At 40.2% G+C, this 25102-nt stretch overlaps 1 protein-coding gene across 3 annotated transcripts in view; it reads left to right on the forward strand.

Annotated features, from left to right (window-relative positions):
* Positions 1-25102, forward strand: part of arhgef4 (Rho guanine nucleotide exchange factor (GEF) 4) — a 79918-nt gene that overhangs the window by 38078 nt on the left and 16738 nt on the right. For all 3 annotated transcript variants that reach the window (XM_072378124.1, XM_072378123.1, XM_072378125.1), the window contains one exon: positions 22977-23128. In XM_072378124.1, coding sequence (XP_072234225.1) covers positions 22977-23128 — 152 coding nt within the window. The remainder of the gene's footprint in view (positions 1-22976; positions 23129-25102) is intronic.

Below are 25102 nucleotides of genomic sequence, written 5' to 3' on the forward strand. Positions count from 1 at the left end.
TGTAACATTATTTCTGCTCCTAGTTTGATGTTTTAAATCACACAAGTATGAAATAGATTTCGTACTTGTGTGATTTCTATGTCTTTAGACTTCCTATTAGGTTTTATCAGCAAGTCCTCCTATACGGGAAGTTTATAAAGACAGTCTGAGTGCACAGAAATCTCCAATCTGTCATAACAGACAAATTCTGTCCAAAAAGGAAATGATTTTTAATGGGTGGAGAAGAGGTCTTTGTTATTGTACATTTGATGGAAACTAGCAGCGACTTTCTTTAGCAAAATGGATTTAATGTACTTTCATATACTTTCCATGCATGGCTGTGAACATAGTCAGAGCCAAAACATTGCCACTTCCTTGCACATATGTTGCCCCTCCCCTCACCTTCCCCCATCATTTCCTTTCACTCTCTCATTGTTCTTCACTTCATTTGTTCAGAGCCTGCTAGTCTTTTTCAGAGAATGATAAATGATAAATGTCTCTCACTTCATGATAGAGCAAAGTAACCAAGTTAGCAGTGACTGCTAGTTTGCAATGACAGCTATGGAAAGGCCAGTTTCCTCCAATGAGTACCAGCCAAACATACTGCAGCAATGACTGAATTTACCTTCAGGTTATCCGAGCCTGGCTCATTAGGGACTGGATAATGAAACCACCAGCTAATGACTGAGCAAGTTGTTTGAAACTGTGGGTTTAAAGCCTTTGCTTATACCTGGGTGTGACTTCTCCTTTCTGTATTTGAGAAGCCTGTTACTGCTTTTCAAATAAATTTATACTTTTAAAATGAAAAAAACAACAACAGCAACAACAACAAAAATACACCCCAAAGGAAAATTGTAAAGTTGCATTTTTTTTTCATAGGCTGTCATTTTGTATGGTTATTTCTGGTGGCAGGAATGACCTCCTGTGCCTTTTTGTGTTGCAACGAAGACCACAATCAGACAACAATCAGGTCCAGGAGCTCCAGAGCAGACCCCAGCACAGAACCAGCCTTTCTTTATCAGTTTGTTAATTTCCTTTAGCTGTTCTGCACAGGTCATCAGGACCTTGGGGGAGACACCATATGCAGCCTTGTTCCACTTTGGTTCTTTACCTGCCTGCTGAAGACAGACACACTGGAGGGGGAAGCAGAGGAGATCTCAGTGTGTGATGGTGCCACACCATGACTGGTGTGGTCATAGAAGTTGTCATAGTCGTTGGTGAGGCTGTTTTAAGATCCATGACTGTGGTGCAGGGTGATATAATGAAGGTGTGACAGGGAAGCTGTGGGTGAGAATCACAATTGTTCAGAACAGAATATGCTTTTTTTCTGTACACTTTATTGCCACTGTATTGTTCTTTTTACACTGTTTTTGTACAGTCCTTAATTACATGCTGCATTACTCCCTGAAGGCTTTCTTTTGTATGTTTAGGAGCTTTTTTAGGTCAAGAAAACACACTTACACAAACTGTAGATATACTGTAATGTTCATTTTTTGGGGTATGTGACTGGTTGAGCACATCTACTTCCTAGCTAACAAGTGTTCTTGCAAGTTAGATGGTATGCAGGAATTAGTTCTCTTACCTGAAAGTCCCCCCCCCCCCCCAAGAAAAAGAACTGCTTCAAAATGGCTTTTGTATAAACATATGCTTTATTGCCAAGCCGTACTGTCTTTGATCTGTGGCCCCCCCACTTAGGGGCCCCCGGGTTGGGGATTACTGGCAAATATCCTACTTGCACATTCTTTTACATATGTACAAATGTCTTTAACATTGTCTTTTTTATTTTTCATTAATTTATTTTTTGCACACTCACAAATCAGATTACACATTCATACATTAAGTTACTTGGATATCCTTGTAGCTTATGATGTTCAAATATTACAATTGCTTGAAATTTGAGCTTTTTTTCTACTATCCACATGCCTAAAAAGTTTCTTGTGCCTTTGAATTGGACAGATTTTACATCTCTTCTCGACAAACATAATGTGGTTCGTTTTTTAAACTTACATGTTGCTTTTGTGTAAATGTTCAGACACGGATGTAATTTCTCGTGAGTGCAGCAGCCTATGTTCTACTGATAGGGGAGGTATGAATCAGTGAAAAAAACTCTTTCTATTTGTATGAAAATGTAATCTTTCACATCCAATAGTGATTTGAAATAATAATGTAATTCACTGGCTAGAATTACTCCTCTTTGGCCTGTTAATCCCTATGAATGTGTACACACCCACACACACTAAAATCCTAGAGCACACATAAATACACATGCACTCTTACTATTTGCCACAACTCCAGAGACAAACACGCCGATCAAACCCAATTCCACAAAACATCCAGGTCCTCACCACCCTTGGATTTTTGGCCACGGGAACCTTGGGAGATTGTAGACAGATCAGGTGTGCCCCAGTCCCCTGTGAGTCGTGTGCTCCCTCTGGTCATCAAAACTGTCATCAGTTTATCACCCATGGTACATCAAATTCCGATACACCGCTGTCGAACAAGTACAAATTAAGAGGCACTTTCATGATATGGCTGGACTGCCAAAAGTAATCGGAGCAATAGACTGCACACATATGCATCATTCAAAGCACCCGTGCCATTGTGGAGCACACTGTGCTGTGTGAGTGGGGTGAATGCGGCAGTGAAGCGCTTTGAGTAGAAAAGCACTATACAAGTACAAGTCCATTTACCATTTTACTGGAAGGATAATTACATAGTATTAGCAACTATATTTACTCTAAGCTGTTTATTGTACACAGGAGAGGCATACACAGAAATGAAAAACTATTACTCTTTTTAAAGATGTAGCTCAGATCTTAATAAATGTTTTTTATTTGATCAGTTAAGTTACATGCTCATAAGATATTTTGTCATTTTCTTAGCATCTTACATTACAGATGTGCAGTTTGAATTTAACTGGAACAGTATTCATGGTAAATTGGAAAATATGTTAAAATAACAGTTATACGTCAGAATGGGTTGCTGTGGTGTGGCTTGGCGTGGAGATAGGATCCGGATGCAGATATATCTTTAGAAATTAAAACTTGATTTATTTAAACAAAAACGCAAAGTGCGGCTTAGCCGGAATACAATAAATCTAAACTGTGGATTATGAAAAACTAACAGAACAAAACATGGCATGAAACATGACTAGGACTATAAGCTATGGCCAAAATCTGATACAACCAAACCTGACGTGACATCAATGAAGGTGAGGAGCCATCAAAGTGCAAGGTGAAACCTGAAAACTAAATACTGAAGGGAGGTGATTAGTGATGGAGTGCAGCTGAGGGGGAAAGCACAGGTGAAGTGAGTGAGCTAAACGGCAGGGCAAGAGAAACTAAGGAAACTATGGTTTTACTAATAACTAAACAGAAACCTAAAACACAAAAAACCCATAGTCATGACATTATATCTTGACCTGTCAGAAACCTCGAGGACTCAGGACACAAATGCAGGGTCAATGCGGATTCAATGATGTTTATTTAAATAAAACCTAAGCGCTCTCTTCAGTAACTATGGCAGAGGACGAGTGCGGCGGTAGAATTTAACAAACATAAATTCACTCCACACTGGGAGGAAAACAAAAGGCTATGAACAATTACAAAATAAGGTCACACACTCCTTAATGAGGCGGATTTAAATAAAAAACGCACTCTTCAGAAACAGAAGCACTATGAACGTGAACTGGAAACTTAAGGCTCGCATTTAACGGTGGCACAAAATATTTTCTATAAATCAAAACACAAAAACGCTCTGCTAATCGGAGGTGGCTATGAATGTTACAAACTCAAAACTCTCCAAACGGGAGGACCAAAAACAAGGCTACGAAACTTACCGTTATAATAAATAATCTAGACAATAAATTACAAAGAAAATGGCTCTGCAGGAGAACGCTCGACTGCAAGCTCGGGGAACATGAAACATGGGTTACAAAGGCTTATGAGAGGCTCAGAAAGATACACAACACACTCGCACGTTTACATTCAGAGGTTTCTCAAGTGAGCTGGACATTAAAGAGAAATCATAAACCAGCAAGTGAATGTTTTTTATCCATTGACCCATCTTCCTTGTTCCATGTTATTCCCTAAGATAACATTGTATTCTAAATTTGGCTTGGATTTGGGCCCCAGGTAGCATGAAATTAAAGTGTCATCTCTTTCTTTCTGTTTCCCACCAGATCTTTGCCCTGAGTTCTGGTGGATAACTTGTCCCGCTGTTATTCTTTATATGCACAATGAAAATATACCACAAGAGAAACTGTTTTCTCTCCATCAGCTCACATCTGTCCATAGAGCTCATTGAAGCCCTGCGTACTATGTTAAAGTTTCTGTATTTCTGCCCCTCATAGTCAACCTCCATAAAGCTCAAATAAAATTCAGAAATGCATGTTGTGATCTAATGTAGCTTTCTCAACCACTGTGATTGTTACTATAATTCCATAATTGATTTTTTTTACAATAATATAAATATTGTGACAGACATGTTTCTATGTGGAGTTATTCTGATAACCTACTATGTCTTTACATACATTTGTTAATTAAAGATCATTTTGGCCAACATCATTCTAGAATATACAGTCATTATACACAGCCCAAACCATAACAATCACTCGTTTTTCATACTTGGTTAATCCTATTCAGAGTCACAGGGGGTGGGAGCGCAGAGGTGGTACTACCTGGACAGGTCTTTAGTCTGTTGCAGAGACAAACAACCATGTTTGCTCACACTTGCTCTGAAGGTCAATTTTAGAATCACTAATTAACAAAACTTGCACGTTTGGTTTGGTTTATTGAAGGAAGCTTCAGTACCTTGAAAGAACCTCTGCATGTATGGGGAGAACATCCAAACTCCACACAGAGAGGCCCCAACCGAGATTTGAACCAGGACTTTCCTTGCTGTGTGTAACAGTGCTAACCACCACACCACCATGAAGTCCTAGCCATAACAATGACCCATGACCGGTTTATGCTTAGTTCAGTCTATGCCTTAACCCTAAACCTGACATTGATTTTAGAAATTATGTTCTGCCTAACTGTACTAATCATCAGGTACACCAATCCTTGCCCCATAAGGACTTGCGGTACTAGAAAATTTTCTACTGTGGTTAAAAAGTAAAAAGAAAAAAATGTAAAAGAACAAACACACACAGCCATTGCAAGTTACACTTCATGCGCATTTATAGAGCCATATAGCTTAACTGGTTAAGCAGCACCCCATGTACAGAGGCTATTGTTCCTCGATGCGGCTAGCTGGTTTGAGACCCAGTCTTGGTGGCTTTGGTTGACTTTACCCTCTCTCTCTGTCCCATTTCCTGTCTACCTAGTTTGAAAAATAGGCCACTAGTGCTGAAAACACCTTAGAAAACAAAAAGAAGATGACCAGTATGACAGTATGTCCTCAGCCAACATAGAAGCATTAAAAAAGCTAACCAATGTCTAGTTGAAGCCTTGGTGGTCAAAGTTCTTTCTCTTGTTCAGGGTCTGACTCCATTCAAAATATTTTTGATAAGACCTCATGAAATTGTGCCATCTTATTTAAAAAGGGCATATCATGTCTTCTTAGAGACTTAGAGACTTTTTAGCTGGAAAAAGAGTATTTTCTGAGGAGAAGAATCTGGATGTGTGACCACTGGATTCTTCTTCTTCTCTCTGCCTCTCTCTTTAGTTTGCATAATCAATTTGACATATGTTGACTTTCCTGACACAGCCCTCACCATTTATCCGGTCTTGGGACCGGCACTAGAAATACACTGGCTCGTGCTCAGTGGCTAGGGATTATTTTGCTTCACCAACTAACCTAACATGCATGTTTTTGGGGGAGTGGGAGGAAGCCGGAGCGTTTGACCACTGGATTGGATAGCAGGAATTTACATGTACAAGTAACACCGGTTGCTAGAACAGAGCATCTTGGATTACGACACACAGAGGGAGTATGACTTCTTTCTCTGGTTACAATGTCATTAAAAACCCATTTACCTTTACTTGGCATTAAAGTTCAAAATATTGTACATTTTGTGTTTATACTGGCAAATGTATATACACAGGGCCAAGTGGTATAAGCTTACCTACTTTCCTGACCACTTGTCAATCCAAATGCATTTACTCTTATATTTGATCTGTCATTAAACAGTACAATGTACACACAACTTTTTGGACAAGACTAATGGGCACATTACATTTCAATTAAACACCCCCCCAATGTGTGGGCAAACCAGCTCAATCCCCTGACTCAAAGACAGTGACAAAATAATTTTGCCATTCTGTTGCAACAGTCACATCATTCTAAAGGTTTACCCACCAGCTACTGTACATTTCTGAGTGGGCGGGATCCAAAACCAGTGATGACAGTGGGCTGTGTTGCGGGATTGTTAAATTACGTAGCTGTGGCACAGCTCGTTTTGACGCCTCACTTCCTGAGTTTGGTAGGTGACTAACTCTACCTGAATGGCCCAAATTTGCAGAAATGTAACCTTTTACAATATGGAAACATGACACAGGTTAGCACTTCTATGATCTTACCCATGTCTGCTATTGCCATATAAAGAAAGATTACAAAGCATACTTTTACATCAATAGAGAAAATAACAGTTCATAAATCTTTTGTGTTCATTCTCTTGCTGCTGCAGGAATCATTACCCGAACTAATTTTAGATGGATGTTTTCGGTAATTTTCCTGCTGGTGAATGAATCAGAGACAGTCAGAAGCTCCCTGATGGTATTGCACAGAAGAAAATGATCTAAATATTCTAAAATAACTTTAAAGTTTCCATAGTATTTTAGTGATTGTTTCATTTGCTTTGGAATGTTGATTGTTAAATTAACTGATACTTTTGTTTGGGGTTGGGTTAGGGTTGGGATATGAAGGGTTAGGAGGACAACCTGCATTCTATTCAACTTGGAGAGAGATTTTTCATTAGGCATGGACTTATCAGTGTTCTGTCTGTTTGTTAAATAGATTCTTTCATTTACCTTTTGTATATATACAAAATATATTTTGTATATGTATGTTTAATGCTAACTCATCAAACCAGTTGAACTCTGGAAATCATCACTTGTCAGCCCTATCATTCCTTGGAATGCTCACAGAGACACCCTGCCAGGAAATAAACATGCAAGTTTTCTCCTAAGAGTGATGAATACCAGCTTTGATATGTCATAACTGTATGTATAAACATTTGGATGTCTTAATGCCATTGTTGGACTGTATATGCAGGAGAAAATAATTTAGGTTCCAGACACATAAATCTTAAATGATTGCACAAGAAATAACTAATTTCAGCCAAAGCATCTGGAATTGTAATGCCTTAAGGCTACCTCAAAGAATATTTAAGCCCTTCAACATTATTTTCTAGGTTTGAGTTTAGGTTATTAATTATTCAATTAGGGGCGGATGTGGAGTTTCCATATTCTCCCCATGTATGCATGGGTTCTCTCCAGGTACTCTGGTTTCCTCCCACTGTCCAAAAAACATGCATGTTTGGTTAACTGTTGACTTAGAGTGTGCATGGTTGTTTGTCTCTGTGTGGCCCTGTGATGGACTGGCAACCTGTCCAGAGTGTACACTGCCTCTTGCCAGGTTGTGGCTGGGTTGCGCTCCAGCCCCCCAAGACCCTGGATTGGATTAAGTTAATGGATAATTATTGAAATACAAAACAACAGATATAACTGATTTTACAATGTAATCAAATTCTAAGAATTGTAGCGACTAAGCAGAATGCTTAAGTGCACTCAGTCTTCACTTTAATCAAGTAAAACCACCCACTTTCCAAGCCTTCCTATGCAGGATACACCTGTTAGCTGTGATCACACACACACACACACGTACGCGTGTGTAGCCTAATTGCACCTGTGTGTGGGGACCATAGGGCGTTGTGTGTGATTTATGTGCTGATAAAGTGGTGGGTGATCGATTTGCCTGGCATCGATTGATTTAGTTTCAGCTCCACGATGGCGGACAGCTCCCACTAAGAGCTTCTTAAGAAGCTTCTTTGGCGGGATCTTAAGAAGGCAGTTAAGAACGCGTCTGGGAAACACCCCTATCTTAGCGCTCCTTCTTAGCCGAACCCTTCTTAAGAGCCTTCCTAAGTCCTTAAGAACGATTGAATCTGGGAAACGCAGCCAAAAACTGTAGGTGCCTGGACAAACTGACCAGTTCTGTTGTAGGCAGAAGGCTAGATGCTCTCAGTGCAGTGGTGGAGCAACGGATAAGGATGAAATTATATTCTATTTTGGAGAACAATAAACATCCCCTCCACAGCATCCTGGCAGGACAGAGGGGTAGCCATAAGGTTTTTTAACAGTGACTGCTGACATGTTTTGTTCTGATTTACAATCATTCTGAATATTTAAAACATTTTTGAGCTACTTGACTAATTTGAATTTCCCCCACTGGGGGATGAATAAAGTATTTTTCTATTCACCTTCTATAGTCCATAATTTGCTTTTTTCCATTTCCAAATATAGCTGTGCTCTTTGTTTTTCAGATAATCAGGAAAAGCACCCCTTTGAAAGACTATTTGCATGTATGTCAGAAGTCTTGCTGTAGATTTCCATCCATCCATTTTCTACACCTGCTTAATCTGAACCTTGAGCCCTCTCGCTGTGAGGCGATGGTGCTAACCGCCGTAGATTTCATGACTTCTAATTAAAATTGCCATATCAGTGGAATTGAGCTCCCTGTCTATCTGGCTTCCTTTGGTGGTCCAAAAACAATTCAGTCCAATTCACTGCATGATATGGTAACAACAGCAACAGTGTTTGTTCTTTGACATAATAGGTCAATCAACAGAACCCCAGCACGAGCAAGATTAAAGGGAGCATATTTGCACCTACTCTTGCAGTGTTAGACATAATCCATTTGCTTTCCTCTCCTAGCTTGACCAGGACAGTGATTCAAATAAATGGTCAGGTTCAAAAGCTCAACTCACCTGTGCATGTAAATATAGTTACCAAGGTCTAAGGTGTAGGGTAGTTAAGGCAAATTAAGTGTGATTTGAAGTGTGAAACATCTCTCGTCAATGGATTGTTGGGACTGCTGTCGACAGGGCTACAACAAGCAACTGTGCTTCAGCTGTATTTACTTAAAATGTGTTTGTTAGATGTGGTTGTGTTTTTTTAAACATCTGCCTTATAACATCACTACTGTGAAACCAGCAGAAATAAAAATTGTATTGCTTTGAGTCACTACTTTTTGTCATAATTTCTGCCTCGTCTTCTCATTCATTCTCAATTGCTTGTCCACCGCAGTTTGTCCCTAGCTGATTGAAGCGTGAATGACATGGCATGAATGGCTGAGTTTGAATGTTGTCTTTACAAAGAGTAATAACTGTTACTGTTGTGCAATAGTTGTGTTAATAGATTTTATGAACTATGATAGTGATTAAACAAATATCTCCCCTGAACACTGAGCCCTTTGTTCCTGCTGTGAAAAAGGAGTGGGTTTAGGAATGGCCCCCCACGATAGATTCCAGGATAATCTGGAGATCCTTACTCAATAGTCTTCTGATCACTGGAAACTGTTTACTGTTTTTTAAAGTCCTGTCTTGCCCTGTCCACATTCTCTCACTTCAACCAGGCATTTTTAAAAAATGTTTTTATTTATTTAATTAATTTTTGATACCTTTATGGTAAACTTTTTGTTGGGACTGTAACAAACCGCGGCCGAGGTGCCCTTGAGAAAGGCACCGTACTCCCATGCTCCCTGGGCGCTATGAATGGCTGCCCACCGCTATATGGCATTTGTCTCCATGAGTGTGTGACCCTGTACATGTGCATGTGTGTGTTCAACAGGTGCCAACCTGGATGGGTTAAATGCGGAGGAGTAATTTTGTGTATTTCCTGTATCTACATGACAATAAATCTAAATCTGACTGGGGCACACAGAGAGAGAAGTCCTTGAACTCACAAGGCTGTTCTCCACAACAGAAAGTGCCTAAGCTGTCCAAAAAGTTTCTTAATTGTCATTTAGCCTGACAAAATAATGACAGAGTTGTGAGTGGCTTTGCTGCTCTTCATCTTGACACAGAGGGAGAGTGGAGTGGGGTGGGGCTGCAAAGTCAATGAGACATGACAGACTAGTACAGCTATACAAAGGCAATTGGTTATCCAACACAATATCAGACTATATATACTGATATAAAGAGCATTGATAGGGTAAAAATACTTTAATTAATTTCTTATTTAAAAAAAATAAAATATTTTGATATACCGCCTGGCATTTGTTGGTATGTGTATGCTATTACATACAATACATACTTAGAAATGATCTAAGCTGAAAAAGAATTATTTTACAATTAGTTCTACTTTTGGTTACTTTACCTGGACTAAGCATGCCTCAAAACACATGTGAGCCTGAGGAGAAATTATGCGAGCACCAGGTGTGAATTGTCATGCATTCAGGAGCTATGCACACCACTGGACAATTAGATTACATTAAGTGAGTAATTTTGAGCAGTTTATGGTTTGTCAAGTTTTGGTGTGTAACTTAACTTTGAGAGTAGGGTAATTATCATTGATTATGCAACCTACTGTGTAATTCTCATGACTGGATACATTAAATGTGACACTGGTGACAGTTCAACAGTTTTTTTATTTAATTTGCAGTTTCATGGGTTTCAGTCTTTTGATTGTTGTTCTAGAAACCAATAGATAGAGACAGCACAAAGTTAACTTTACTTTGAGTTGGACAGACAACCAGTAGGACATCAGTCTATAATCTAAATAGCTGTCACCGATGCACCCTCAAAGAAGTTGGTCTGGCAATTTGCTGAATATTACTTCCTTGCAATTTCTTGCTAGAGCATGTGTGGTGAGAAACCTTTAAAAGAAAGCATCTTGGAAGAAGGTTCTTTATCTTAGATCAGTAATTTTTTGTGAGTTAGACTACCAAAAGGTAATATGCAAACTGATATTTTTTTAATTGTTCCATTTCACAGTAATATATTCAAAATGCTCAAAAAGAATTCAGAAAACATCCTCAACATAGCCTAAAGCTGTACTGACATCTATGTAACAATATGCTATTTTTTTAAATAATATACCCTGACATAACAGAAGATCACATCATACAGCTGCTCCAGTGCCTCCATTAACATCAGTCTGCTTGGACACCACTTTACAAGACCGAGGGAGCAATGGTGACAGAATGATGAGAGATCCTCCTTAACATGAACTCAACTATGCACTTAGTTGTCCATCCATCCATTTTCTATACCCGCATAATCCGTTGGTTAGGTCGTGGGGTGGCTGGAGCCTATCCCAGCGGTCATCAGGCAAGAGTCGGGGTACACCCTGGACAGGTCGCCAGTCCATGCACTTAGTTGTGTTGAATTTAAAGGTTCATCACTGAAGACGGATGCACGTTTACTACAAGGCTAAACATTTTATGTTATGCATATTACAACTGTGTTCCCAACTCCATGACTCATTTTGTCATAGCAAGAATAGAGTGGTCTTGTATGAAAGAAATTTCATATCCGCAGACTCAGTTGGCTCAAGTAGAAGACCGCAAAGAGCCTCCAGCACTAAGGTCAAATCCTGTGAAGAAACATTTCATACAGGTCTCATTCTGCGGACTCCTTTAAAAAAACGCATGGCCAGAGGATGAGCACCTGGCGTCATTCCATCAAACCAACATGACAGGCAGAAATAACAGCTAAGTAGACTGAATAGAGACTGAGTAGAGTACTGAATCGGAACAATGTTCCTTTCCTGACATGCACAATCTTTTCTTCTTTTTAAAAAAATACAAAATGCACTCTTTATTGAAACATATAGAACATTTACACAAGCTTCGGGAATATTTGGTGTTAGTCCCTGGGGATTATTTAACACACCCAAACTGGAGGCTGCCCCAGGCAGGTGCACTACTATGAGAGGGGAAATTGTGCTTAGGAGACTGTGTCAGGAGAACACAATGTCTTCTGGGACTGAGCCCCTGGATTGAACAAAGATGGCCAAGACCCTCTTGGTTCGCAGCAGTTGTGGGGCAGTCACATCTCCCTATAGCCGAGGCTCCTGTCCATTAATTACCACAGTCCTCCTAGCCGTGGTTTCTTCCTCTGGTATGTCAGGCGCCTTTGGAGGCCTGGAGGTGGGCCTTTATTCCAGTCTGACTGGCAAGGAGCTTGACGTGAGGTTTGGGTTTTACATCACATCTGGGAATAACAATGTCCAGCGCTTTAGTCTGCTTCTTCCTCAGCTCAATCTTTGCCTGTACGGCATCAAGGGATTAGGAGGGCCTAGGAGGGCCTAGGAGGGCCGTGGTTTCTTCCTCAAGTGTGTCGGGCGCCCTTGGAGGCCTGGAGGTTGGCCTTTATTCCAGTCTGACTGGCAGGGAGCGTATCTGCAATTGAGCAAAAAGAAAATAAAAACAATGAACAATTTTTTTATTGTCAATATATCTGGGTCCAAATTCACTGGAGGTAGTGTTGGACCGAGGTGCCTTCCAGGTCCTTCTTTTCTTCAGGAATCAAGGGTGGTTGATAGCCCAGTGAGGCCTTTAACAGAGATAATACAGTAGCAGAGGAGGTGAGAGTGTTGTGTACATATTGGATCCAGGCCAACTGCCAGCTCCAGGAGGATGGATTGTTGGCAGTGACACAACTGAGAGCAGCCTCAAGCTCCCGATTAAGCCACTCAGTCTGCCCGTTGGACTGGGCTTGGTAACCAAAGCTCAACGACCTTAGCCCCCAGAGTAGCACAAAACGTTTGCCATATCTGCGAGGTGAATTGGACACCGCTTCCGAGGGAATGCCATCAGGACGTAAAAACATGACTGACCAGAAGATCTGCGGTTTCAGCGGATGATGGAAGTTTGTCTAGGGCAGTGTTTCTCAATTCTGGTCGTCATGACCCACTGCCCTGTATGCTTTCGATGTTTCCCTCCTCCACCACACCTGATTCAAATGAATGGCTCCTTATCAGGTCACTGCAGAGCTTGATGACAAGCTGAACAGTTGAATCAGGTGTGGTGGAGGAGGGAAACATCAAAAACATGCAGGGCAGTGGGTCATGAGCAGGGCCGGATTTAGGAGGACGTGGGCCCCTGGGCTTGAGCCAATGTGCAGGCCCCTGCTTTATCATGGTTATATATACATATATATATATATATATATACACACACACACACACACATATATATATATATATGTGTGTGTGTGTGTGTGTGTGTTTTGGTACAGATGACAAGCAGCAGATACTTCACAAGATACAACTATAATAAGCCATTTGTCACAAACTACAAACAACCCTGAAATGGTTTCTAGAAAAACAAAACCACAGATCAGGGTTCCAAACTAGAATATGCTGTCGGCATCACAAAATAAAATCCTTGAATTGCTGCTGTTGTTGCATTGACTTCAACACAAACTCTAAAACATTTAGTGCAAGAAAGTGCAACTCTCAAATATACTTGTACAAAGCCATATGAACAAGCAAAAAATAACCCAGCACTGTAAACTCTTCACGAGTGGAAATAAAGGTATCAAAACTCACAGACTCACATAAAGCTTCCCCAGTATGACTTTCAATGGGTAGAAACTTCAGAAAGTGTTCCTGAGAGTGTCCTTCAGGTGACACATATCTCAACACAAATGTAAGCTGATCAACATGTGCCACATCTGGCGTGGAGTCAACAATGATTGAGAAGTATTTCGCCATTTTTACTTCACTGACTACTTCTGATAAAACACGATCCCCCATCAGCTGAATAAACTCCTCACATGTTTTGGAAAAAAGATATGAGGGGGTCCCTGCACCTGCATTTCCATATTTCTCTATGTGAGACTTCAGAAAGGGATCAAACTCGCTGATTAATTCCAGAATACCCAGATAATTCCCATTATCAGTTCGGCCAAAGATGTCACTGGATCCTCTAAGAGCCAGACCTCTCTCTGCCAAAAACTTGACAACGGACACAACTCTTCTTAACACTTCAGTCCAATACGCACACTCCGACTCAAATTGTTTCTGCAGTTCTGTGTCTGTCCTTCCGCTGGCTGTTGCAAGTGTAATATGTCAGCATTGCTTTTCTGTGATGCTCGCTGTTTTCGTGCTCTTTCATGCATTCGGATGCGTGCTTCCAGTCACTGACACCCGTTTCAAAGCATGACTGACTTTTAGCATCGCTGAAAATGCTACACGCAAAGCAAAACACAGTTCCGGTGGATGGAGAGTAAAGCAGCCACTGTCTTTGGATGTACTCACCATTTCCGAGCTTGCGTTTAAAGTGCGATCCGGAAAAGAGCCGCTTCTGATGTTTGTACACCCGTTCCGATGCGTGAAAGCTAGCATTCATATTTTGACACCTCCCCGGTCCTCGCTCAGCCCAATAAGCCTGCGCGGACTTCACTTTCCCCCCACTTTTCCCCCAATGCGCAGGATCAGTACTGTACGCATTATCCGTGGTCATGGTTACGTCTGCCGCGGTGTATGAATGTATGTATGAATGGTTTGAAAGCACGTAGTTATGTATAGACTTAAGACGTGCTGTATGAGTGCGTGTGAATGGATGAATGTGGCATGTAGTGTTAGAAGCGCTTTGAGTGGTCAGCTAGACTAGAAAAGCGCTATACAAGTACAGTCCATTTACCATTCACAAAAATACCAAACAGCATCTGGGACCCCCAAAGCGCCGGGGCCCTGGGCTAGAGCCCCGGTAAGCCCCTGCTAAAGTCCGGCGGTGGTCATGAGGACCGGAATTGAGAAACACTGGTCTAGGGGAATGAAATGAGCGGCCATAGAAAACAGTCAATAATGGTGAGAATGGTGGTTTTACCTTGCGAGGGAGGCAGTCCAGTGACAAAATCCAGGGAGATATGAGACCAGAGCCGACCAGGGACCTCCAGAGGTTGCAGAAGTTCAGATGGTGGTCGGTTGTTACTATTACTTCTTGCACACATAGTGCAAGTAGTCACATACTGTCTGGTATCCATCTTGAGGGATGGCCACCTGAAATAGCGCTGAAGGAGTGTGATGGTGCAGTGTATTCCTGGGTGGCAGGCAAACTTGAAGGTATGAGCCCAGTGTATGATGGTGGAGTGGGCTGCAGAGGGAACAAAACAGTGACTGGGAGATCCAGTGCCTGGATCTGGGTCCAACATTAACCCTTGGCAAATCTGGTTCTCCATCTGCCATGATATACCACCCACCAGGTAGGTTCAGGGGAGAATCCTCTTCAAAAGCAAACTGCCTGGACAGGGCATCTGGTTTGACATTGCAGGAGGCTGGATGGTAAGTAATAGAAAAAGTGACCAAAAAACAGGAATAAACAGGCCTGGCGGGAGTTTAACCTTTTAGCATTCTGGAGGTATGAGGGGTTCTTATGATCTGTCCACATTAAGGGCTGTTTGGCTCCCTCCAACCAGTGCCTACATTCTTCAAGAGCAAGTTTGATTGCTGAAAGATCATGACTTCACACATCATAGTTTTGCTCAGCTCAGAAGAATTTGTGAGGCTGAAAGGCATGACCAGTTACTCAAAGTGGTCTAAGGGTGTGTTAAAGGCCGTCTTCCACTCATCTCCCTCATGAATTTGGACCAGATGGTAAGCGTTGCAGAGATCGAGTTTAGTGAAGGTGGTTGCCCCCTGGATGGGTTCAAAAGTGAATGTGATGAGTGGCAGAGGATATTTATTTCTTACAGTGATTTGATGTAATCCCCAATAATCAGTGCAGGGTCTCAGGCTCCTATCCTTTTTCTGTACAAAGAAGATCCCTACTCAGACTGGAGAAGAGGACTGCCTAATGATACCAGCAGCAAGAGACTCACGAATGTAGAGCTTCATAGCTTCAGACTTGGGACGGGACAAGTTGTACAGTCTGCGAGAAGGTGGTCCAGGTGATAGATCTATGGTGCAATCATAGGGGCGGTGAAGAGGCAAAGACGGGGCTCTATCTTTGCTAAAAACAGTGCCAAGTTCTTGGTACTCGGTAGGAACCAGAGACAGGTCCACTGGGGAACAAAGGGGTACCCGATGGTGGTGAACTGGAAGACTGGAGAGACGATTTGAGGCAGTTAGAGTGGCAGAAGAGACTCCAACTCTCAATCTGGCGGTCAGATCAGAGGATGTGTGTGTTATGTAATGCGAGCCAGGGAAAACCAAGGATTAAAGAAATGCTATAGTGCTACTGTTAGAAAAATTATGAAGTTATACTATGAGAAAAGCTGAAAGAATAAAGGGTTATGTGAAGGGGGGAGGCTTCTTCCAACCTTTTGGTTCTCATAACACTGTGTAGCAAGTGAAATTGTTTTAGACTGTCTGAAGTCATTTTCATAACATTGGATGACTAGTAATGTTAGTTTCCCATAACATTGTGTGGCCAGTAAACATAAATAATATAAATAGCAATAGTATCATTTTGTGAGTCAGACAACTCTGAGCCAGCTTCCTGATAGGTTGTGCAAATTTGTTTCTTTCTTGCAAGAAATAAATGTTTTGTGTTAATTGTATCCAGCGACTCTGAGCCTAATTTTGAGAATTTTTTTCATATCACAGGTCTAACAGTTGTTAGTTAAATAATCACTAAAACATTTGCTACACAGTGTTATGAGAACCAAACGGTTCCTCCCCCTTCACATAACCCTTTATTCTTTATTTCATAAATTTCTAACAGCTATGAAATTGAGATAGGGAACAAAAGGAACAATTTTTTTTCACAGTGGTTACCAGAAACAATCAAGGTGATGGGTTTGGTTTTGTGAGTGATAGTGATTAAGATACCTCCATCTCGAGCCGAGACCATGATGGGCGAAGGCAGGGGTTCCAGGGGGAAGATGAAGCCGATAGGCCACACCAGGATCCAGGAGGTTTTTTTCAGCTCCCGAATCAATTAGTGCTAAAAGTTCTTTAAAAGATTTACCAAGCTGGATGGTCACCGATAGTGTTAAGCGAGGAGGATTATCATTCTTAGAACTGCCTGCCAGTAATCCTGCCTCTACTGGTGGACTCTGTCTATTGGCCACACTTGACCGGTGGCAATTAAAAGATTCTTGAAACTACAGTAGATGCACTCATTGGCCCTTAACCGACGAAGTCATTCTTCAGGAGTAAGTCTGACGGGGGTGATTCTTGCAAGGCAGGTCCAGTGGAAGGTGAAGAGGTGGAAGATTTTGGTGATGTCTTGGGTGCGTCCTCTCCCTCCTCCGCTCGGCGAGCTGAGTATCTATTCAGATTGTCAAGGTAATGAGATCCTTGTAGGAGGACAGTGTCACGAACTTCAGGACTCAGGACACAGATGCGGGTCAGTTCAAAAGCAAGAGTGTTTATTTGTAACACAGCAGCAAGGTAGGTGAGGATCTCCAAGCAGAGCAAATCAAAGGCTGCAAAACTCCTGAGTGCTCTCCTCAGTAACTATGGCTGTGAGGTGACAGTGCTAACCACCACACCACCGTGCAGCCTTTGGTTGGACATATTTACATGAATTCAGAAAATTCTGCTTTTGTCAGGCTAAGACAATTTTTTTGTTATTTCTACTTTAACAAGTCTATTTTTTTACTGCACATATTGTGATATTACATTTATGTTCTATGTGCACTTTGAATAGCCTAGTTGTTGGATTGTGCTATATGAATTAATTTACCTTGCTTTGTCTTTATTTTAAGATGTTGTGCTGGAATTTAATAAATTGGAATTTATTTGATTATGATTGTATAACAATTAATTGGACTGTTATAGGCCTAAATTGAGCTGTATCTTTGAAGTGCTTTGAGATGACATTTGCTTCGATTTGGCACTGTGTAAATGAGACTGAATTTAATTGAAATTGAGCATTTGAGGCTGTTCTCCACTAAACGTTGATAGTGAAAACAGGTTGCTTTAAACTGAGATACTGTCTGTCAGTTGGTTTTCTGTTCCTGTGGTCTAATTTCTGAAAGCACAATCACTGAATATGTTAGGACAGTGCTTTGAAAAAAATTGTCCAAACTTTAATTTTTTCTTTCCTTTTGTGTTGCATTACAACCTGTTAGTCAACTGGTCAAATGCTTTGGGGCCTACACAAAATTATTCAAATTGCTAAAGAAGTATATGTAAAATATAACATAATTAAACAAAATAAATCTGAAGAGTATTGTTTTCATATGTATTTGCCTTTTTTACCTGTTGCTGCCACTTACCTTCAGCAATCACATTAGCAGTCCAAATAAGTAAATTTTTTTCAAGATCTAAATGTCTCATGATCTCAGTTAATACAGCTCTCCAAATAGATCTGGGACAAAGATCAGGGTTTGTTTTTTACATCACTATATATTAACTGAAAAGACACATATCATAAACAACTTACAAGTGAGAAACACAGTGTGGGAAATTTGGAGTTCTGTATCTTGTCCAAAACACTTTGACTTGAAGTGGGAAACTTGGGGATCAAACCGGCAACTATTCAAAAGAAGGACAGCCACTCTCCCCCCTGCGTAAAAGCTCCAAATAAATCTATAATTTAAATAATATGAAAGAAATGCCACAACAAGCCAACCCAGTAAAATTTAAGCCAACCCAGTAAAATTTACAGATCAGGCAAGGAAGGCATTTTTAGAGGCAAAGGCAACCCTAAAGGAGCTGCAGAGCTTCACAACACTGTTGCCTCACAGCGAGAGGGACCTTTCTGTGTGGAGTTTGCATGTTCTCCGGCTTCAAGCCACACTCTAAAAACATGCATGTTAAGTCAATTGGTGTCTCTGAAAAAAAAATGTCCTTAGGAGTGAATATGAGCATGTGTGTGGTTGTTTGTCTCTGTGTGGCCCTGTGATGGACTGGCGACCTGTCCAGGATGTACCCTGCCCCTTGCCTGATGACTGCTGGGCTAGGCTCCAGCGACCTGACCGACAGATTAAGCTGGTATAGAAAATGGATGGATGGAATTGATAAATAAATACAGCTTTTTGTCCATAAAAAGTATATATGTGGTCAAAAGTGGTAGCATCATGCTGTGGGGACATTTTTTCATTGGCAGGGTGTGGGACATTGGTTAGAACTGAATTGAAGGAATGATCGATAGTGATAAATACAGCCATGTTGTTGAAGAAAGACTTTTTCAGTCTTCTTAAGAATTGATACTGCCATGGAGGTTCACATTTTAGCACGACTCTCAAGTGGTTTAAGGGGAAATTTTCAAATGTCCTGAAATGGAGTAGCCCAGACCTCTACCCAATTGAAAATATGTATTATGAATTAAAAAGTCATTTTACACCAGTGAAACCCAATCAGGAAATAGAGCAGTTTTGACTTAAGGAATGGGAAATAATTACGAGATGGCAGATCTAGCTGTCGTGTTGCCCACATCTAATTAGAATATGTTTCTCATTTCTTTGCTTTACTCTTAAAAAGGTTTCATACCTTTAAAGTGATTGGCATGTTGCACTGATGATTTCATAAAAACCCTTAAAATATCTATTTTAATTCCAGCTTGTGAGACACGAAAAATAAATACATTCTGAAAGCAGATGGTTTTTTCAACACAAAAATGTAAAACTGTATTTAATTTGTAAAGGTATGGCTTTTTGTTTTATTTGAGTTTTTCTTAGTTGTTTGTTGTTTTTACTTTTTATGATTTTGTATCCTATCTGGGTTTCAAAAGAGTGAACAAATTAACAGCTGAAGAAGTCTTTGAAGGATCATGTGAAAAAGGTGTGTTTGTGTATGTGAGTGATGATCAGATGCACCTGCAGAGTCTTGTAGTTTTTCCTCTGTGCTGCAGCTGCTGGGTCTCAGAGTAAAAAAGTTATCTTGTATTTTTTTCACATTGAATGAGCGTTTTCTACATTTTAGCAGAGTTGGTTACCTTGAATTACAGGGTTCCCCCTATGGCACAGCGGAAAAAAATATACTGGGTGTTGATAAACAGAGGAATGCGCAATTGTTCTGAGAAGAATACGTTAATTGTTGGTGTCATGTATGTGTGAAATTAACAGACTATAGGAAACAAATGGCAATCCTTTTATTTTGAAGATAGAAACATACTCTCTCTCCTCCATTCCGGTAAGCAGGCCAAGTGGTTCAGGGCAGTTAGCTGTACGAGGTTATCCAGTCACGTGTTGCAAGTAGACACGTGACACAGTGCAGCACATACACATCTAATGAAAATGCAACCATCACGCTTGAATTCCTCCGCTGACCACACACACACACACACACACACACATATCTGTGCCAGTCACTACTGAATGTTCTCTGTGCAGACAAATCTGATCCACTAACATGGCTAACCTACATTTGGAGACTAAGGATGATTAAATGCTACAGTCCAAAGTCACTATGGCAATTTGATTCAGCCTCAGCTTTTAGTGGTTACACATAAACCCATTTATATCAGTGTTGTGTGTTTTTTTTTTTTTTAATCCTGTCAGCATCTCAGTCTAAACACACGCACATTTTTTCAAGGACAGGATGACCAGCCAACTGAGATGTCAACAGTAAACAGTACAATTTAGTTTTCCTTTCCTGCTGTGAGGGACTGTGTAAGAAGCTACTGTTGTTTGCTGAGTAACACTGATTGTTTTTGTTTATTGTGATAGATTGAGCAGCATTGAGAACCCTTCATTTGTCACTGTTCCATTCTACAGAATGTTATGTTTTTGTTCATTAAAGCAACACGAGCATTTGGCCATTTTTTTGCTCTTGGTTTCCCCCTACATTTGTGGGATGTAACACCCCTGTCATCAAAACAAATCTCTGTGTGAATAATGCAAATACACAGCCATACTTGTGTGGCTGTATATTTTTTTGTATATACCTCAACATGGCCAGAATTTGTTGCCGTGTCGAGGAAGCCACATAGATACCATCAAAAGCCCACAAAAATGTCACACAATCATAAAGACAAAAGACGCACAAAACAGTGTGTCTGGAAACCAAATTTATGAACTGTGTTATTTCAACCCACCGTACGCACTAGGGCAGTTTCCAGTCTGGGAATTTGCATGATAAAATTCCCAGACTCGAAACTGGGAATGTTAACATTTTGAAATGATTTGTCATTTTGACGGGAGTCAGAAGCACATAGTTAAAGTTTCACAAACTTTTCTAATCACCCTATACCCTACTCGATGTTGTTTTGTAAGTTTTACCATCTTAGAGTAAAAAAAGCAGAAAAAGTGTACCTTTTTAAAATGTCTGTGTTGGTGATCTTGCAGACTCTTCTGTAAATCAGCTGCATTGGCAAAGATATGTAATTGTTATCCTTTCTTTCTCATGCACTTATGTGTGTGCGAGTGATGTTCACTTCTATAAAAAGCTGGCTTTGTTTCAATTGATGGCTGACCAGCACATTGTTGTCCTGGGCCCCCTAACAGGTAAATCTAGTCATGCTAGAGAGCTTCTTTTGTGTGTGTTTTTAATTTACAGTATATACAAAAATGTTTGTTTTTCATTTTTCAGAGCATTTCATCTGCCTCGTTATGACCTCATTAATAACTCTTTAGGGGTTGATTTTGATGTTGCCATAACTGTTTAGGACCCCCTTTATGTTTCTGAAAATGGAACTGCTGAATCCCTCTGGTCACAAATGAAGGCCAGTGAATACCTGAAAATATTCCATATCTCTACATCATCACCCATCAGGATGTCCTACACTGCCCTCATCAGGGCAACACCTGTAATTTTCTCAGTCCTGATCATCGTTGCAATGGTGGTGTGATATTATGCAGTTATGATATTTAAGATAATCCTTTATGGATTTACATATGGATGATGTGATATGACAGACATTATTTGTAAAGGATAGCATCTTGTCCTTGTTTAGTCTTTCAGAGCATCTTTTGCATAAAGGCCATTGGTCTTTTAGTAGTCTTGCATTATAGCTCTCTCTGTTTTGAGACAGTGATTTGTCACCACAGATACTTCCTCCATGGAAACAGCTGTTGGCAAGGCAGGAGAGTTTGATGCCTATGATGAATGTGACAGCATGAGTATTTTTAGCTCATCAGCCAGGTAGCCACTAACTGTGAATTCAGACACTTTAAAGAGTTTTTCTGTAATGAGAACAAAGAGAGATAACCTCATTATTATGGACTGAAGCTGCTGATAGAGGACATTTTATCCCATATTTGGCCTCATTTTGAGGAACATGGCAATTGATCTCTATCATCATATTATCAGACATCAGTCACCCTCACTGACAGATAAATGACTGATAGTTTCAGAGACGTGTACAAAAACTACATTGCTAGTACATTTTTGTAGTACTATGCATGATGATGATTTAATGTAAGTTGGTGGTAGAAATAAGATGGGTATGACCTCAAAACATAATTATGTTCATCACATTAACCCTAAGTAAACTCCTCTGACACAGATCCAAGAAATTGATGGCTTGTCTGACTGTAGGCGCTTGTCAGATAATGTTAATGCATTTGAAAGATGGCAGTGTGCTCTGTTTTTGTTATGCAAACATGCAGCCACAGGAGCTTCTGCCACAATCCATAGCTGAACTGCAAGGTGTCTGTGTCTTTATCACAGAATATTATCACACCAGCCTGCGAATGACAGTACAAAAAATGTCACAGTTGGGAATCAGTTATTTTCAATTCATGTGAAAATATTTATCTATCATCGTTTAGTCCATAGAATATTGACAATATTTACATATGACTGCCTCCATATAGCTGCTGAAGGGTGGTTAGCATTGAGAACTTTTCTCACAGCAAGAAAGTTCCTGGCTTGGCTGGCATGTCCCATATGGAGTGTGTTTCCCTGTGGATGTGTTAGTTCTCTGGCTTCCTCCCACAGTCCAAAACATTCATGTCAGGTTGATAGGTGATTTCAGATTGACCATAGGAGTGGGAATGTCCATGGTTGTTGGTCTTTTGTTTCTTATGAGCAAGAAAGGTTTTGGTCTGAAATCCTTTATGCTCTTTAATTGATTTGCTCAGTTAAGAATATTAACTTGTTCAGCACCAACAGTTATAGGTTGGATGACAAAACCACTGCAATTTGTAAGTCATATAATCAGACTTTCTGTTGTCGGTGTGTCTCTCCTCCCACCCCTTTTCTTTCCCATCTTAGCCGTGGTTCTTCCTGATGGGGCATCAGAGAAGGCAGGTCTTGGTGACGAGCTGGGCAGTGAAGAGGATCTTCTATATGAAGAGTTTCGCAGTTCTGGACATCGGTTTGGGCATCCTGGAGGAGGCGGAGGGGAGCAGCTAGCTATCAATGAGGTAGTTAATTTACAAATGAACATTAGTCTCATAAAATTATGGACATTCTCCACAGTTATGGTTAGATACTACATAGTACAAAGAAATGCGATAAAGGCAGCTATGCTAAGTTTTTAATCTTCTTCTTGGTTTGTCTTCTTTAATTTCCAACACTTGCTTTTTAAACCGTACCCCTCCATTGAGATTTTTAATATTAAATTGAGTACTACAGCCTCTAAGACTGATAATGTTAAGATTTGATACCTTATATGAAATGTTTAGATTATGAAGTCTTTACATAGCAACTAGTATTTTGAAATAACTTTTGCTGAACTACCTTTTTTTAAAATGCTCAAAGTTCTGACCATTTTTGGATAACTATTAGTCAGAATTGTTTCCATGAGTTTAAAATGAAAATCAATGCAGAGGCTCTACAGAAAAAGAGAGTCAGCACTGTCATTTGGTAGCGTTATACAAAATGGAAGAAACTTTTTCTTCCATTTTGTATAACAGTCTCCAATTTTTTCTCCAACTGCAAGTGGGGCACGTGATTTACTATCAACCAAGCATGGAAAAAAATGGGTTCAAGCATGGGTTCTTTGATCATCATGGATACAGACTCTGAAGTGTGCTGTTGCACAGCTTCAGTAAGATGCAATTTACAAAATGGATTCATGCACAGCACCTCACTGAAGATTCATAATGCACAGTGTGACACCAGTTGATCTACTACATGTGTTGTTATCATTTGAGAAAGGGCATCTTAATGGAAGCTTCCAGAATCTGCTTTGGGTATATTAAAATAAAAAAAATAAATAAATAAAAAAAATCCTTTGGCTCCCAAAAATGAATAATGCTGTTAATAATAATTCGTCTTTGGAATCGGGTATGAAATCAAACAAGGTCATGATATTTTACTCCTCCTCTCTCCCATCTTTTTGCAGTCTCTGTTGCACTAAATTACCAGGTGGTGACAAATTGACAGTCAGTCGGTGGAAATATTTATGCAACCAGCTTTTATCGCCTAGTTTCCTATTTTTTCCTGCATATCAGATAAACTGAATAGAGTCAGAGCTTTACTGCCATCATGTGGATCACTGTTGTACATTTAGCTTAATAAATATTTGAACGGTGACAGATTCTTCGTTATTTAAATTCTGCAATTTTCAGTATACTCCAACTATGCCTCCCTTTCATCTCCTGAAAATACAACGCAAGGCAGACAGATCCAAGCAAACAGTTACTAAAGACAGCTGTGGTGAACCTCTTGCAGATGATGGAACACATTAATGGTGATGTCCATCTATTTTGACTTTAAGCTATCTTTGGACATTCTCATGACGCTATCAAAAAAGGTAACGGGTATAAGTCTGAGAAAATACTACATGAAGTACAGTGGGTAAAGTGGTAAACTGAGATAATCAGTTTGTAATGGTGAGTCATCCTGGATATTGAGGTCAGGTCCAAAGAGAGGTGAGGAAATCAACGGCTCACTGATTTTACCAGGTCAGTTGCTTCAAGCAAATTCACTAAAACATGGTTTTGAGAAATCCTTCATTAAAACTTTTCCATGATGATGAGGTCATAAAGGGAAACTAAAAGATTCTGAGAGGGAACATTTGTACTAAAGTATAGGATACATAATACATTGTATACGACAATCTGAGACTCAGTGATAAGTAGTGTCTGTAAACAATCAATTCCATTGCTTGAATGTAGTTTATAGAAACAGACTGGACAGACGGACTGTCCGAGTATCACACTGATAGAGGATATGTCTGTTAAAAAGTTTCTTTACTTATTGCCAAACACTTAATGCACTGAGCTTTACAAGCAGCGGTGGTGTATTATCAATGTTTTTGTGCTAGGTTTTCCCACCCAGGGGCTACAAATATGGTCATGACTCTTACATGTGCCTGAAAATCCACAGTCACTGCTCAAGTCCCCTTAAAACAGTATCTAGTTTACATTTTGATTTTAAATGACTTGATGTTA

Source organism: Leuresthes tenuis, unplaced genomic scaffold, assembly GCF_036924035.1.
Source record: "Leuresthes tenuis unplaced genomic scaffold, fLeuTen1.0.hap1 SCAF_24, whole genome shotgun sequence".
In the NCBI taxonomy this organism is placed as follows: Eukaryota; Metazoa; Chordata; class Actinopteri; order Atheriniformes; family Atherinopsidae; genus Leuresthes; species Leuresthes tenuis.